General features: G+C 43.3%; 1 protein-coding gene across 4 annotated transcripts in view; it reads left to right on the top strand.

Annotated features, from left to right (window-relative positions):
- Nucleotides 1-13,205, top strand: part of st3gal3b (ST3 beta-galactoside alpha-2,3-sialyltransferase 3b) — a 56,661-nt gene extending 43,456 nt beyond the window's left edge. For all 4 annotated transcript variants that reach the window (XM_075484169.1, XM_075484170.1, XM_075484171.1 and 1 more), the window contains 3 exons: nucleotides 2,654-2,800; nucleotides 5,241-5,387; nucleotides 8,188-13,205. In XM_075484169.1, coding sequence (XP_075340284.1) covers nucleotides 2,654-2,800; nucleotides 5,241-5,387; nucleotides 8,188-8,277 — 384 coding nt within the window. In that variant the 3' untranslated portion in view covers nucleotides 8,278-13,205. The remainder of the gene's footprint in view (nucleotides 1-2,653; nucleotides 2,801-5,240; nucleotides 5,388-8,187) is intronic.
- The last annotated feature ends 1,967 nt before the right edge of the window (nucleotides 13,206-15,172 follow it).

Genomic DNA, 15,172 nt, shown 5'->3' on the forward strand with positions numbered 1-15,172 from the left:
GCCGCTCCTCTCATTCCACAACGCCAGCATGATATTTGATAGCACGACCTCTGTTTTGGTGGTATGAATGAGCAAAGGTGAGCAGCCATTAGCATTAGGATGGCAATGTTATTGTCAGATCATCTCCCGTCCTGCAGGGCTTCCTCCAGTTCATTGTGCGTCCTTCTGACTGGCAGATGTTGACCTCTGTATGTCCATTTCTATGTATTGCAAATAATGAACTCTCCCATTTCATGGTTGTTTTAACAGGTGCCTTATTGGAGCACACAGCCCTCTGCGCACACTTAAATCTAATAATCCAGCCCAATTGAACCATAAAGCTGTTGCAGGAGAGGGGGAAACAGTCATTTCCTTTGGAGCACAGCTCAGTGACAGCCCAACCATCCCAAGTTGCACACTACTGTTCACCTTTAAGCATGTGTGTGTGTGTGTCGGGACTTGGTAATTGTTGTGGGACTTACTCATTCTACAGCTTCCTGTCCCTGCTCAAAATTTGTCCTGACAACCTAAACCGCGCTCACGCAGATTTTAGCGGTGGTAACCACATCCTGCCGCTCTCAAGTCATTTGCAAGAGTTTTGGATACTGCCTTTGCAGGGCAAAAGACTGACAGTGAAACCTTTTTGATATGTGACTTTCTTCCTCTTTACTTTTATTACCTTCAAACAAGGCTCAGTGACGCCTTAAAGCGATACTCCGGAGTAGATTCATCCTGGGGTCATTTGAACCGTGATATCCAGCCAAGTAGCCCACCCGCAGTTTTTTCGATATTGGCTGAACATCAGCTGAGTTACGGGATAACTCAGTAACTCAGCTGATGTTCAGCCAATATCGAAAAAACTGCGGGTGGGCTACTTGGCTGGATATCACGGTTCAAATGACCCCAGGTTGAATCTACTCCGGAGTATCGCTTTAAGCTCATGCCCACAAGCCCAGATTATTCATTACTGTCCTTTTACAGCTCTTTTGCCTTACTTTGAAAGGTAAATGCTCTGCTCACAACGCTGTAAGATGTTTGAGTTGGAGTCCTTTTTACTGTAAGCAACTTCCCACATTCCTTAACTCATAACAGTACCCGCAACCCCCCTTCCTCCTAGCAGCCCAGAATCTGTTCATACTAATTGGTCTTCCATTTCTCAAAGCCACCTGTACTTGTATGAAGATCGTCAAAAAGATCCCCACCCTGTGACATTTGTGTCAGTGGACATGTAAGGTCATTGCTCTGTAAAGCGAGGGGTGTGTGTTGTGTGTCATGAGCTGCTCTCCTGCTCAGAATAAAGAAAAAAAGGCATCACTCTCTTTATTCAGGACATGCAAACGTGCACACATCCAAACATTGGCGCTTAATAGTTTCTTGGCAAACACAAGCTGTGTTGACAGGAGAGATGAGCTGCTGTTCCTGTTGCAGCTTGCTGAAGGCACAGAGTTAAAAACGAGCCGCCGCTGTTAAAAGCTCTGCCAACACACACACAGAGTCATGCATTGCTTTATCAAAGGTGGCTGGGCGGGTGCTCGACTATTTGAACAGGTGATTCCCATTCACATCTGCTGACCCTATTGGCTTCATGGCTTTAGGAAGTCACACTGTCAGGCAAGTCAATCACGCACTGCCAGTATGCTGTATTTTTATTTACTCTTAGTAATGCTGTGAGGGGGTTTGTTTATCTGGCTCTATTATTTTCTGTACACTTTAAAAAGTCCGAATTTGTTATTAGATACCATTTATTTCTCTGCTTGTGAGCGTCCCATTCCCCTAAGATTAGGTGACTGTACTTTCATGGCTGAGCTGAACTTTATTAGTGTGACATAATAAAATCATTCAGGTGGTGTTAGCGGTTTGTCTGACAGGTTGTCCTAGCGACTGATGATGATTGCCCTGTGTTGGAAAGACCTGAGGTCTCACAGAACACCCTGAGGTCAGGGTGTGATTTAAACCACTTCCTTTCCACTGCCATTTCACCACAGGTGTGATATGTGATATATATATTAAGATCTGGTGGGAAAACGGGTGAAAATAAATCTTTGGGGTAACAAATGATAACCCATAAAAATTAGTTCTCAGCATCTTGTAAATAGTTAAGCCATAATGTTTTTTGGGATCTAAGAGTGCTTAACATGTAGAATTAACAGTTACTTTGAGAATGACTTCATTCAACATCACATCCTGTGTTAAAAGCAGTTTATTTCTGAAATGTGGACCGTTATAAAACCAGTTAGTCTGAAATAAGAGTGATCTTCTTTTCCACAACCATCTCCACTCCATCTACTAAAGTTGGAAGAGGCTGACTGTATTGTAGTACCTTGTTGCCCCTCCAGGGTATCTGCAGCCCTCACAGACTGTTAGACTTTTCTTTTGACAGCTCATAATTACTGATGTCCTGCATGCCCCTCAGCCTTACTTCGTCCATTAAAGGCCAAAAAGCCATTTCCCTAATGAGTGCTAGAAAGAGTCTGGCTCCTGGTTAGCTTCTGTGTTTTATGTCAATGATACAGAGGATAATCCCGCTTTGATGTTTGCTTGGTAAATGTCACGGGGCTGTCCCCGGCGGAGGTGTCATGCGTCTGTTTTGTGTGTTCTATTTCTTGCAGAAACGGTCCACCATTAATGTTTAAAATGACTGTTTGTTTTCCCTGTTTCCTTCTCAACACTCAAGAGGGGTACGGAGGGGTTTTGGAAATCGGTGGCTCACTATGTGCCTCGGGAGCCGAGAGAGATCAGAATCCTCAATCCCTACTTTATCCAGGAGGCTGCATTCCAGTTCATAGGCCTGCCATTCAACAACGGCCTGATGGGGAAAGGGGTAAGACGCTCACTGATTCTCAAAGCCATGATTCACAGCATCACACACACACACACACACAAAAATGAATATCATTTTCTACGGGCTTTATTCAAGGAGACTTAAAACAAGTAAGCTATTCAAATAGAATTTTTGTCACTTGTTGATTAGAAATGCGCTGACTTTTCCTTCATAGAATTGTTTTTACGAGGAAGAAAAACCTTCCATAATCTGCCATGTCGGAGTCATTTAAGGATGTCTGCTTTATCTTATGAGTGAAAGTCTATTAAAGTCAATTAAAGGGGCCTCTGATTAGGGGACTTGTGTCTAAAAGATATTTTTTGTTTTATATTTGTGCCCAACTCTTTGATTCTTCGCCTCCCTATGGCAGTGTACCTCAAGCACCTTCAGAACACAAAGAGAAATAAAACAAATAAAGAGGAAATGACAAATAATTTCTCATTGCTTCATTGTTCAGTAAATGTTCCAATGCTCCACAACAACCCTCTGCACAACACCTTCATCAGGCAGAGGAGTTTGTTCAGTGGCAGACTGTTGTCTCAATCCTGCTCCACCAACAGTCTCAAAAACTCTTTTGTTCCTCTGGCCATCAGGCTGTACAACAGCTCTCAGTGATGGAACTTCTGAATTTCACTGGTCACTTTATATTTCACTTTCGTCTTACTTCACTGGTCACTTTATATTTTTAAACTGTTTTTTAAATTGTTTTTTTAAATTCTTAGATTGTTTTTAAAGTGTTTATAATTGTATAAACATTTTTATTGCTTTATTATGTCTTGCTACTGGATGCTTGAATTTCCTTCGGGATCAATAAAGTATCTGTCTATCTATCTATCAGTCTCACTCGGACTAATTCAGGTGCTGATGTAGCTTTACTTGGTTTAGAAATCAGATTAGTCTTGATCTGAGACTGCTGTATCAGAGCGATAACAGAGATTACTTTGATTGAGAAACAACGGGAAGAGCTGTCCAGCCAATGAGCCGAGTACAGATCAGAAAGGCAAACTGAACATCCCCAAGAGTTGGACGTTAAATGCTGGTGTGCGTCTGTGTGTGCACGTGTGTGCACGTGTGTGCACGTGTGTGCAGATGCATTTGCTTTGTATGTGCTGTTTGTAAGAAGAGGGGGAGTACTGTTAGAGAATTGGAGGGGACATGAGGAGCGTATCACCCTCACTCTACCCTCTGGGGCCAGCGGAGCACCCCTGCATGAACTCCGCTCTGCAACATGTGTTGAACATGTGGGTATCTGGTTGTGTGTGAGTAAGAGAGATGAGTGTGGTGATGTGTGTGCGAGCGTTTGTGTTTGTGTCCCTGTCTTTGCGTCGCTGTCTTACAATGCAGGCTGCAGAGTCGTATGATTTGGTTCCCTACAACACTTTACGGTTTCTCCTCTGACCCTCGTAGTGTATGTTTATGCACACGGAAATGAATGAGGAGGGCTATTTGTTATCCTGGTGTTTATGTTTAATGTGTGTGGGTGCATGTGTGTAAAATAATCTGCATTAGAACTCGCAGTAGGAGGTTGTCCAGCTGCTGGTTGAGCTCCACCTACCCTGAGGGCTGCAAATCAGGGTAATGATTTAAATGGGGCCTCCTTCCACTCTCTCTTCTCCACCTGCATTTTTTTTCCAACTCAAACCCTTTTTCCTATTTTTTTTTTTTTTCTGCCATGTCCACACACATGCACCCAGCCCCTGTACCCCCCAGATCTCTGGCAGCCCAGAGCAGTTAGGAAGCACAGTTCAGCCCAGTGGATCACCATGGTGTAGTGGGGGGCTGTAGAGGTCACATTGTAAAGGTAATAGTTAATCACCAAGTGCTCAAAGTCGGTTAGTGGCAGTGGAGTAGAACAAAGGCAGATTTACACAGGAGGAATGGAAGCAGATTGACTGATTATGGCATAGATCAGAATATTCATGATTATTTGAGCCAGTATGGAAACTACAGAAACATGAAGCTTTTATTGATCTTTAAGAATGACATGTATTTGTTCATTTTCAGACTCCTTCTATGGGAAAAGTCTCTTTCCCTATCTAACTTTAAGTTGAGAAAACAATGGATGGAGGCACTGGATTTGTGGCATAATTGCACAACAGGATGCTGTATTTTAATTTGTTTTTGTAATTGTTAGAAGACACAAAATTCAGCCTAAGAAACAGATGTAATTTTGTGGTTGATATGCTTAGTGTGTTTGTTAGGAGGATTTATGGCCTAATTTGCTTGAAGTTGTAATTAGAGGTGAGGCATGACACATTACAACCGTGATTAACTTTTGATGTTGATGAAGAATCCAGCCTTGGTGGAGGCGTGCAGTCTGCTCTTGTTAAAAAATACCACTGGTCTGTGTGTGTGTGTGTGTGTGTGTGTGTGTGTGTGTGTGTGTGTGTGTGTGTGTGTGTGTTTGTGTGTGAAATAACCACATCTCTCTTCACTGCAGAACATTCCAACTTTGGGAACAGTTGCCATAACGATGGCACTGCATAACTGTGATGAAGTGGCGGTGGCTGGCTTTGGCTATGACATGAACACGCCTCATGCACCTCTGCACTACTATGAGACTGTCAAGATGTCTGCCATTAAAGAGGTGAGTGTTTTCACATCAGTACATATTTAGCTGCAAATGCATCAATATGGCAACCTGCATAGCTCAGTGAAATACATTCACTAATGGAAACAGTATATTCTGGCTTTTCCTTACCCCCCTTTGTCCTTAGAGGAATAACCAAAGATCCAAATAACTGTAGTCTTTGATTAGGAGGGACCACCACTCCTGTGGGGGTGGGAGGTTGGCCTGAAGCCAAAGTACATTTACTACAAAGCCTTCACTATTTAGGTTGATGGTGATATTAGCCCAAGAATTCTCCTAGGTTTCAACTTCTGTCAGCTTTCTTCTCAAGACCATATGTATGGTACTTTGAAGCCTGATGAACATTATGGCAGAAAATGTTTGAAGGGGCGCATTGAATGTGCTGTTCAGGGTTTGTACTGATCAGCGCCTTGGACCCTGCTAAACTGTGAGTTTAAGAACGCGATTTTAAGTGCAGTTGAATAGATGAAGGCGGGAGTAAAACGAGTCTGTGATGTGAAATGCCTCTTACAGCGTTGATACTCGAGACACGTCTGTACTCTGAATAGAATCTAAAGGCTCACTTGTATTTTGCTTTATGTTCAACTTAAATGAATAAGTTCTATAATGAGTAGGGGTGGGACGATATGCTTGGGTCACGATTCGATTGTATCACGATTCTAAGGTACCAATTTGATTTACATCACAATTCTTGATAATTGCGATTCTACAAATATTGCGATTCGATATAATCAGTAATTGCAATTTTCTTTTCCTTCTTAAAAAACAAACAAGTTGAATCATACACTTCTAGAATGAATGTCGTTCCCACAAACAACGCACATCAGTCTGTGTCAGTCAGTCCAGCAGCTGACATTTATTTCAACTGAGACAAAAAGAGCTACTTAACATGTACAACATTTTTTAAAGTTTACAGTTACAAAATTAATTGAAATATCCACACAGCACAAATGTGGGCTAGTTTTAACGTAACTTAATGTAATGAATTGATGAAGTTTTTCTGTACACGGATATGACGTAAAATAATCGATTCCGGGGAGAAAAATCAATTTTTAAAATCATCCCATAAAAAAATCGCGATATGTACATGAATCGATTTTTTTTCGCCCACCCCTAATAATGAGTCATTGTACCCCATCCATGTAATTGTTTCATATCATATGCCAAAATGTTAGCGCAGAAATGGAAGCAAGAGTGACAGGAGATTAAAGATTCTTTAGAAAAGAAAAACATAGAAATATGAAACCATACTGAAACACACAATCAGATCTAATGTCACAGGTCAACACAAATAAACCTGACTGGAAAAATGGCCAATTTACAGACTGTGACTTTTGCTGTCACAGTGAAACAGCACTGATCTTTCATCAGGGTCATTTGATCATTTTGTGAGCGCCCGCATGCCGGAGCTCTCTACTCCATCAGTCAAGTGTTTCTCTGTGTTTACACTGAAAGCCAGTGGAATCAGAGATGTCACCCGTTTGTTGACCATCAGCTCAGTATGATGATAACCTTTGTCTAAACTCCCAGCCAACCTTTGGCGCTTATTATCATCCTCTTCATCAACACTGTCATCATCAGCCACACATGGCTAATTAATGGGAATACTTTTGGCTTTTTTGTTTGGTCGCTGCTCGTCACTGGGGTTATTTGCTCCTCTTGAACACACAGCTGTGAAACTATCCACCGAGATTCTGCCTCTACTTTAGAGAAAGGAACTGTCTCCAGTTGGAAAAGGGGGAGGGTAATAAAGAAGAGGATTTGCACAGAATTCAAAAGCATACCGTAACTTAAAATTTGGATTCTTTCTAAGCATGCTGCTCAGAACATACAGATCTGATTTACACAGTCTGCGCTCCCTTATAAGAGAAAGGAAAATATTAAAACACTTGTGGTTGTGCCATCTAGTGTGCACATACCAGGGATTCTTCTTTTTAACTGATGCCTTCTTTCGTTTAATCAGAAGAAATGTTGTGATGAACATCGTCTTTTTGAACAAAGTAGTGACAAACATCTACAGTATGTGTATATCGTTTTGGATGAGAAACCAATCTGACATTTCTGAGCTGAGTCAGAACATGTGGAAGAACTTCTGTCTCTTTCTTCTCTTCTTCTTCCTATTGTGAGGTTGTAATGTGCAGGTGTGGAGCGCATTGCTCAGGCAACCGGCTGCTGGGAAATGCATGAATTAAACTACCCACATGTGTCAGTCCACCTTGAATTGCTCTTTCGAGGCTGGTGGGCATTTTAGATGTTTATCATAAAAAATAAAAAATGCACTTTGGCATGCTGTGTGACTGGAAAATGGGTTGTGTCATTGTGGTTTCAGTTAATTTTCAGTGAAACTGAAGCTTATAAATCCCTAACGTGATGTTAGGACCCATCCACATGGTCGTAGGAGGTTTGACCCAGACAGACGGAGCCTGACAGAGAGTCTCCTGGAGCTTTTGTCTTTTCCTGTTCCCTCCTCTGCTTGTTCTCTGGCCGCTCCTTCATCTCTTCATCCCAAAGCACCTCACAGGAACCGCTGGCTCTGCTTACACATCAGCTGGCTGAACTGAATTCTCTTTACACAGCAGGGAGGAAAACTGACCTAGCTTTGCTCAACACCTATATTTGCACAGTAGAATACCCATATTGGGAATTTGAAAATGTTAACCAACACACAGGTTTGTATATTAGTGAACATAGCAATGCTTTTGTTAAAGGTGCTTGTTGGTAACTTGGGCCAGTATCTTGCTACTTTATTGGGGATGTTGTATGTCTTAACGTGTTCCCTTTGCTCATTATTCCACAGTCTTGGACACACAACATATCCAAGGAGAAAGAGTTCCTCCGCAAGCTGGTGAAGGCCAACGTTGTCACAGATCTCACCAAAGGCATCTGAGTTTACACCCAACCACAGTCCCCCTCTGCCATTTCCAAAGGACAAAAACTGGAGGCAGGGGAATGGATTGACTTGTGGAGAAGAAGACCCCCTGAGTGACCTGTTCACCGCCAGGGTTGTTCTATCCAAGGAGATTATCAAAAAACACAGGAGAGATTTCGTGGAAAGATGCACTCTCGTGCCTTCTGAACCAAAGACTCCTGCTCATCAAAGCAGGGAGGGGGTTGGGGGGGAAAATGTGCATCAGGAAGACTGGATCTGCCTGGTTCCTGTCCTGTCAAACAACAGCCACAGTAGCGCTGTGCAGGACCCCACACTTCAACGTTTACCACTTCAGAACCCCAAGTATAACACAATTAAAGAGGAGAGCAAAGGTAGCATGTTGACCATCACAAAGTCCCGGTTTAGCTTGACTAAGGGCTTAATGTGATGAGGGGACAGTTGACAAAGGGATGAAACGGGACTGAGGGTGTTGGGGATGGATTGAGTGTTAGCAGTGCCAAATGTACCTCGTAGAGGGGAGAGGTCGTGCCCCCCTCTCCTTTTGCTGCCTGAATGTATTCACCTTACTCAGTGTAAATATCAAAGATTTTTAATGTGCTTTCTAACAAACTGCAGTTGTTCCATGACTCCATCACCCACCTTTCATCAGTCGATTTGTTCATCAGTTTTTTTTTTGGGGGGGGGTTTGTGAATCCTTGTCCAAATTTAATGCTCGGCGAGCCAGATCACATCAGCGTACATCACCTGCCACAGACTGGTGTGGTTGTGAGACTAAAAAAGCATGGAGTGCCATAAAAAAGAATAAATGAGAAAAATAAATGTGGGCGATATTAAAGGTTTTACGTCAATAAAAAAAAAAGGGGGTAAATTACAAAAGAAAACTTTTTGATTCATTATAAAAAGTATTTCATTTACATATGGTTATATTCCAAACATGTAAATGCTAAATTGAACAGGACATTTTGAACTTTCTGTGCCTGGATGTATATTACAGTGCCCTGTGTAGCAAGTTAAAACTTAAAATCTCTGATAAACGCAGATGAGCATGCTGCCTTTGGCATGTGGAGCATTTCCCCTGAGACCTCTATGACCATGAAGCAGGTACGAGTTGATGTCAGCCGCCACACAGTGAAGGCTTCTGAGTTTGCAGATATCACAGACGGACTCACGTGCACTCCGGCAGATGCAGCGCAGATGCAAGCGCAGATGCAGCGCAGATGCAAGCGCAGATGCAAGGCAGATGCAGCGCAGATGCAAGGCAGATGCAGCGCAGATGCAAGGCAGATGCAGCGCAGATGCAAGGCAGATGCAGCGCAGATGCAAGGCAGATGCAAGGCAGATGCAGCGCAGATGCAGCACAGATGCAAGGCAGATGCAGCGCAGATGCAAGGCAGATGCAGGGCAGATGCAGCGCAGATGCAAGGCAGATGCAGCGCAGATGCAGCGCAGATGCAAGGCAGATGCAGCGCAGATGCAAGGCAGATACAGGGCAGATGCAACACAGAGCCCCCGTAGTTGACACCAAGTGTTCGTTGAATACTGATTGGCTGAAAGTTGGTTTCAACTGACAAAATGAAAAGATGTCATCAGAAGTTACCATTAAACGGAAGAAGCGCGATATAACAACAAAGAAACACGATGCAAGATGTCTTTGTTTGATCAGCTTTATTTCAGATCACTAACACAAAAGCTCTGCTTCTAACTTAGTTGTTTCAAACTTTTCCATCGTTTGAAACACCCAGTTTTAATTCACCACCTCTTTCCACAATTGCCTCTTACCCCCCAACAGGGCAAGAACCAACAGAAACAAACAGGCCATTACTGTTGTTCCACATATTTTGAGTGATGCCCCATGTGGCACAGAAGAGTTAAAACGAGTAAATGGCCGCTGAGTGAACACAGAACCGTACCCTAACCCTGAGCCACGATGAGCTCTAAAGTGAATGTCTGGGGTCAATTCCCAATGATTTACAGCCCACACAGAGCAGAGGGAGACATCATCCCGATCAAAGCTAACACCACGCAGCTATAAAGGCTTCCAAAAAGCCAGTCCTGCTGCGGTGCCGGGCCTGAAAAGCAAAGTTGTGAACTGCGGCGTCTCCCTGGAAAATGTGCAGAACAAAGGTCAGTGAGCGACAGTTGGAGTCAGAAGAAGACACTTTGAGCTTTAACACCTTTCTCTAGTGTTGCTTTAAAAGAGCGCCAATGGGAAAATCAAACGCTCTGCAACTTCTGACCAATGGTGGACTATCACATATTTGTCCTGTCTGTTGCTGTCCAGCCCAAAAAAAAGCATTTTATAAAAGAGATTTTTACATTTCCAGATTTTCTGTTTACTAAGCAGTTATTTTATATATAGCTTCTTTATATGTCCAGATTTATTCTCTCATTATTTCCAGAGTAATTCCTTTTCATGGCTCTCCAGTGACTCCATATAAAGGTCCTTTCTAACCACTCAGTCTTAGCATGACAATGCTCTTGGAAAAAATCCAAATGTGCCCACATACCAGGATGGTTACTTCCTCCCAGGTAGCTGCTTGCATAAGATCGGGCACCAAAAACCGAATATTGATTCTGCTGAGTTCTATTTAAGCACTGTTAAGTATTCTTCTTTGTAAGTCGACCATGTTGGGCGATCCATGGAGTAAAATTCAGACGCGGCGTCTTTTTTCTTCATCTTGTTTTTATCCACGTCACAGTCCTGTCTTCATCAGCTGGGAGCCTCCAGGCTGCAGCGCAGACATGCAGTGCTGGGACAGGACCTGTCCTGCTCCAGGGTAACAGTGGCTGTTGTGCTGGGACAGGACCTGTCCTGGTCCATGGTAACAGTTGCTGTTGTGCTGGGACAGGACCTGTCCTGGTCCATGGTAACAGTTGCTGTTGTGCTGGGACAGGACCTGTCCTGCTCCATGGTAACAGTTGCTGTTGTGCTGGGACAGGACCTGTCCTGGTCCATGGTAACAGTTGCTGTTGTGCTGGGACAGGACCTGTCCTGGTCCATGGTAACAGTTGCTGTTGTGCTGGGACAGGACCTGTCCTGGTCCATGGTAACAGTGGCTGTTGTGTTGGGACAGCACCTGTCCTGCTCCAGGGTAACAGTTGCTGTTGTGCTAGGACAGGACCTGTCCCGGTCCAGGGTAACAGTGACTGTACGTCCGGTCCCTTTTCCAACCCCCTGTTGCTGCAGTTTCTTATTCTTTGGTAAATTGTGAAATCTTTTATTGTAGAATATGAAATCTATATATTTTTCATTCTTAGGCTGATCTGATTATTTATTTTTTTTCCAAAGTCCCATCATTATGGCCACAGGCTGGCCTGCTTCCTGTGACGTTTGTGTCTTTGTTTTTCAACTTTTTGGTTGACAACCGTGTGCTTCCTCAGACTGTCATCTTTTCTGTAAGTTCTGACTGAATTGGTTAAAAATGGCCTTGTGTTACATGTCTGCTATTCTTCGGTCATCTCTTCACATGTGTGCTCTCTTCTGTTACAATGGACAGTATAGATATTGATTCAAATTTCTTTCAGTTCTGATCATTTCACAGAAAGATTCAGTGTGCTGATCAGGCCTGTGCACTTTGCAGATAAAGGTTCTGCTGTATGCTTTTCAGTATTTGAGCGTAGATGGTTATTATCGCTGCACAATCAGACATTGTGCTTCTACCGGTGAGAAACAAATCTGAGAATGTTCTGTCTGTTTGTTATTTTATCATATGTATGCTATAACCAGCTTTACATTGTGATGGTGCATTTGAAATACTGCTTTTCTTTTTTTAAATTGATGGCATTTTCATCCAGCTTCTGTTTTTACATCTTTGCACGCGCATGTACTTAATACACACACGTTTACTTGTTGTGTTTTCAATCAAATAGCTGCTGCTGCTGCTGTGTCCGTCACATCGCTCTGTCACCTCATCATTTTGATTGGCTTCCACAATCCCTTCTGGACGGTGCAGCACTGTTCCACCTGGTCCAGCCAGAACTGTTTGACTCGGTTAGGAGGAGGGGGTCGCTTGTGGGACAAACCCGAGCCCGTGTGGTACTGTCTTAAGAACAAAGGTACAGGGAGCCGCTGACTGCACAATCATGAGGCGCTTGCAGTGCCTTACACCTCATCACCTGGAAACTGTAAAGTGAAATGCAGTTTGTAGGAGCAGCTCCAGGATTAGACTGGTCACTTCCTGCTTCTGCGGTTCAGAACAGTCCCTTTGATGTTCTGTGCAGAATATTCATCACATAAGCTGAAAGAGACTTAGAGATCCCTACTGGTGGTTTTACACGCTTTAACCCACAGGCTACAAATGAAACTTCCACAAACATAACTTTTTTTTGGTTTGTTTTTGTCTTCTTTTACTTTCACAGGAGCAGGGAAGAGAAAGCGGAAATATAGAGATGATAGTCAGCCCGTGACATGTAGCAAATGACAGGTTTGGAATCAGTCTCTCCCCCGGGGGCAGTATGCACCCTCACCACAGAGTCACCAGAAACCAGAAAAACATAGTTTGTCATTGTGCAACGGAGTCATTTACAAGAAAGCATTAATCATGTAAAAGATGTGCGGCTTGTACTTTGTGGGCTAAAGTACATCAAACTACCATTCTGCTTTTCAAAGCATTGAAGCTAAGCAGAGCGTCTGCTGGAGCGAGGCCATTTTTCTTTAGGGTTTCATTTTTTTCTTCTCTTCCCCCCCCCCCCCCCCCCCAAAATGCTGGAAGATTCCACGTGGATTGAACCTGAATCACTACCACTACTTTTCTGTTGATAGTAAAACAGAATGTCATTTTTCTTTTTTCTTTTCTTTTGGTTCATCGTATTTATGTTGTTGTTTTTTTTTTTTTTTTAATTTCACCATAAGTGGAAAGTCAAAGATGGATGTTTCTTTTTAAGTATAATGGCTTTCGGCAATTCAATAAATAAGTTGAAATTGATATTGGCCCTGCATGTGTTTTTCATTTTGCATTCTGTGGGGGCATCGGGGTATATTTCCCCCCAACATGTCAACTGTTTGTGTGTTGCTTTTATTATGGTGTGGATCTACATTTTGTACCCTGTACATTTTCTGTATACACAGTAAATATCTTTGTGTAGTTAGTTAGTCTATGTTCTGCTTTGTCATCAAACATGCTTTTCTTTTACTATAATTCAATTCACTTTATTTATATGGTGCCAGTTCACAAAAGGCATTCATCTTGAGGCATTTTACAGAGAATGTAAACAAGTCCAATTAAATACACCCCAATTCAGTGCAGTTCATTATAATCCAATTGTAATATGCAGGCGGGTGGCTTTGTGCAGACAGTGTGGGCTTCAGTGTCACAGTCCAGTATGCCTATAGCTGGGGAGCCTCATGCTATGCATTATAGATCAGGTATCAGCTGTCTGGTGTGTTTCAGAGGTTCCAAACTGCAGGGAGCTCAGTGAAGATGGCGTGGTGGGGTGGAGTATCTTAGACATTCATTTCCTTTACTGCTCTGTATTCTGTCTTCAACCTGGGAATATTTTTTTTAATTCTCCATCTGCTGGGCCTTGTCCTTTAAAGAAGCACACTCTCTTTTCCTCATGTGTTCATGTGTGTCTCACTCCGTGTCCCAATCTGATTCCAATTTCTTTCAAACTTCTCTCCTTTCCTCTTTCTTGATATTGTGGTCTGTGTTTTTGCTTCTCTTCACCTGCTTTTTTCTGAAGTGGGGTTTCTTGTTTTATCGAAAGCTCACCAGGAACCCACATGAGACTTTAAATAACAATAAACACACAGGATCAGTAATCTGCGGCCTTAAAAACTGGCAGTCGCGCAGCATCATAAGTCAGAGTGCTGCTGCTAAGAAAGAGCGGGACAACGAGCCATCCAGCTGTGGAGTGTTGGGAGTCTGTGTGAAAGGACCCAAAGCGGAGGCCCTTGCAGCGCCTCTTGACCGTCCCATCCTGCTGTTAATGGGGTGCCAGGAGCTTTCAGCCCCAACAAAGTCACGCCTCACCGCTCACTGAAACCACCGAGCTCTGGCTGCACTGACTCGACAGATTTCCTTTCCTCCGCAGGGTGGGATTGAATGCTTGCTCCCAGCAGCGGGAGAATATTTGCCACCTGGGATCTCCCCGAGGCAGCTGGCCGGGCCGGCTGGCTGGAGGCGGTTGTTCCTGTTAGTCTGGTAGACGGGGGTATGAGCACGCCTGCACCTCTTCAGCCGGCGAGGCTTTTATTCTCAGCGACAGGTTCCCCCGCCCCACCTCCTCCCAGAAGAGCCCCAACGGAGAGGCCGTGACCTCCGGGCCTGAAATTTAAACTCCTCATAAAAAAGAGTTGGAAAGAGAGGAGAAAACACCCAGTCGGACACCTTTTTTTTTTTTTTCTTCCTCTCCGTCTTTCTTTTTTTTAACTTTGTTTACTTAACGCTGGGTCAGCTGGGATGCGGAAGAACAACATTCCCTTTAACACAGTGTCCCACATTCTGCTCCTTTACCTCTCTATGTGGCACACCTATAGGTCTGTCATGTTCACGGTGCGCAGGAGGAACTAAATATTTCTCCCGCTGCAGGCGAGCCTCCACACTCTGTTGATTTTTAAATTATCTGTAGAAATTTAACAAGCAGGTTCCAGTGAATCCCTGAAAGATGGCAGGAACATCTGTAAGGGATGTGGGCTTTTGATTAAAGTACGAGGGGCTTGTCCAAAAAGAGTTTGTCTCAGCCCATTTTGCAAAACTTGGGAGTTATTCTCATTTCAGCTTTTCTTTTTTTTTTTAGTCTTACCATTATTTTCTGATTCTTTTGTTTCAGTTTTCATTGTTGAGCTTATCAGCTGTGCTTTTTGAGATAAAACGGAGTAGCATATTGCACCACTATTTGCTCCACTCACTATCCACCTGTCCATCGTTACAGCGGCTTGTGTGAACAAAAG

This window comes from Odontesthes bonariensis, chromosome 14 (assembly GCF_027942865.1).
Source record: "Odontesthes bonariensis isolate fOdoBon6 chromosome 14, fOdoBon6.hap1, whole genome shotgun sequence".
In the NCBI taxonomy this organism is placed as follows: Eukaryota; Metazoa; Chordata; class Actinopteri; order Atheriniformes; family Atherinopsidae; genus Odontesthes; species Odontesthes bonariensis.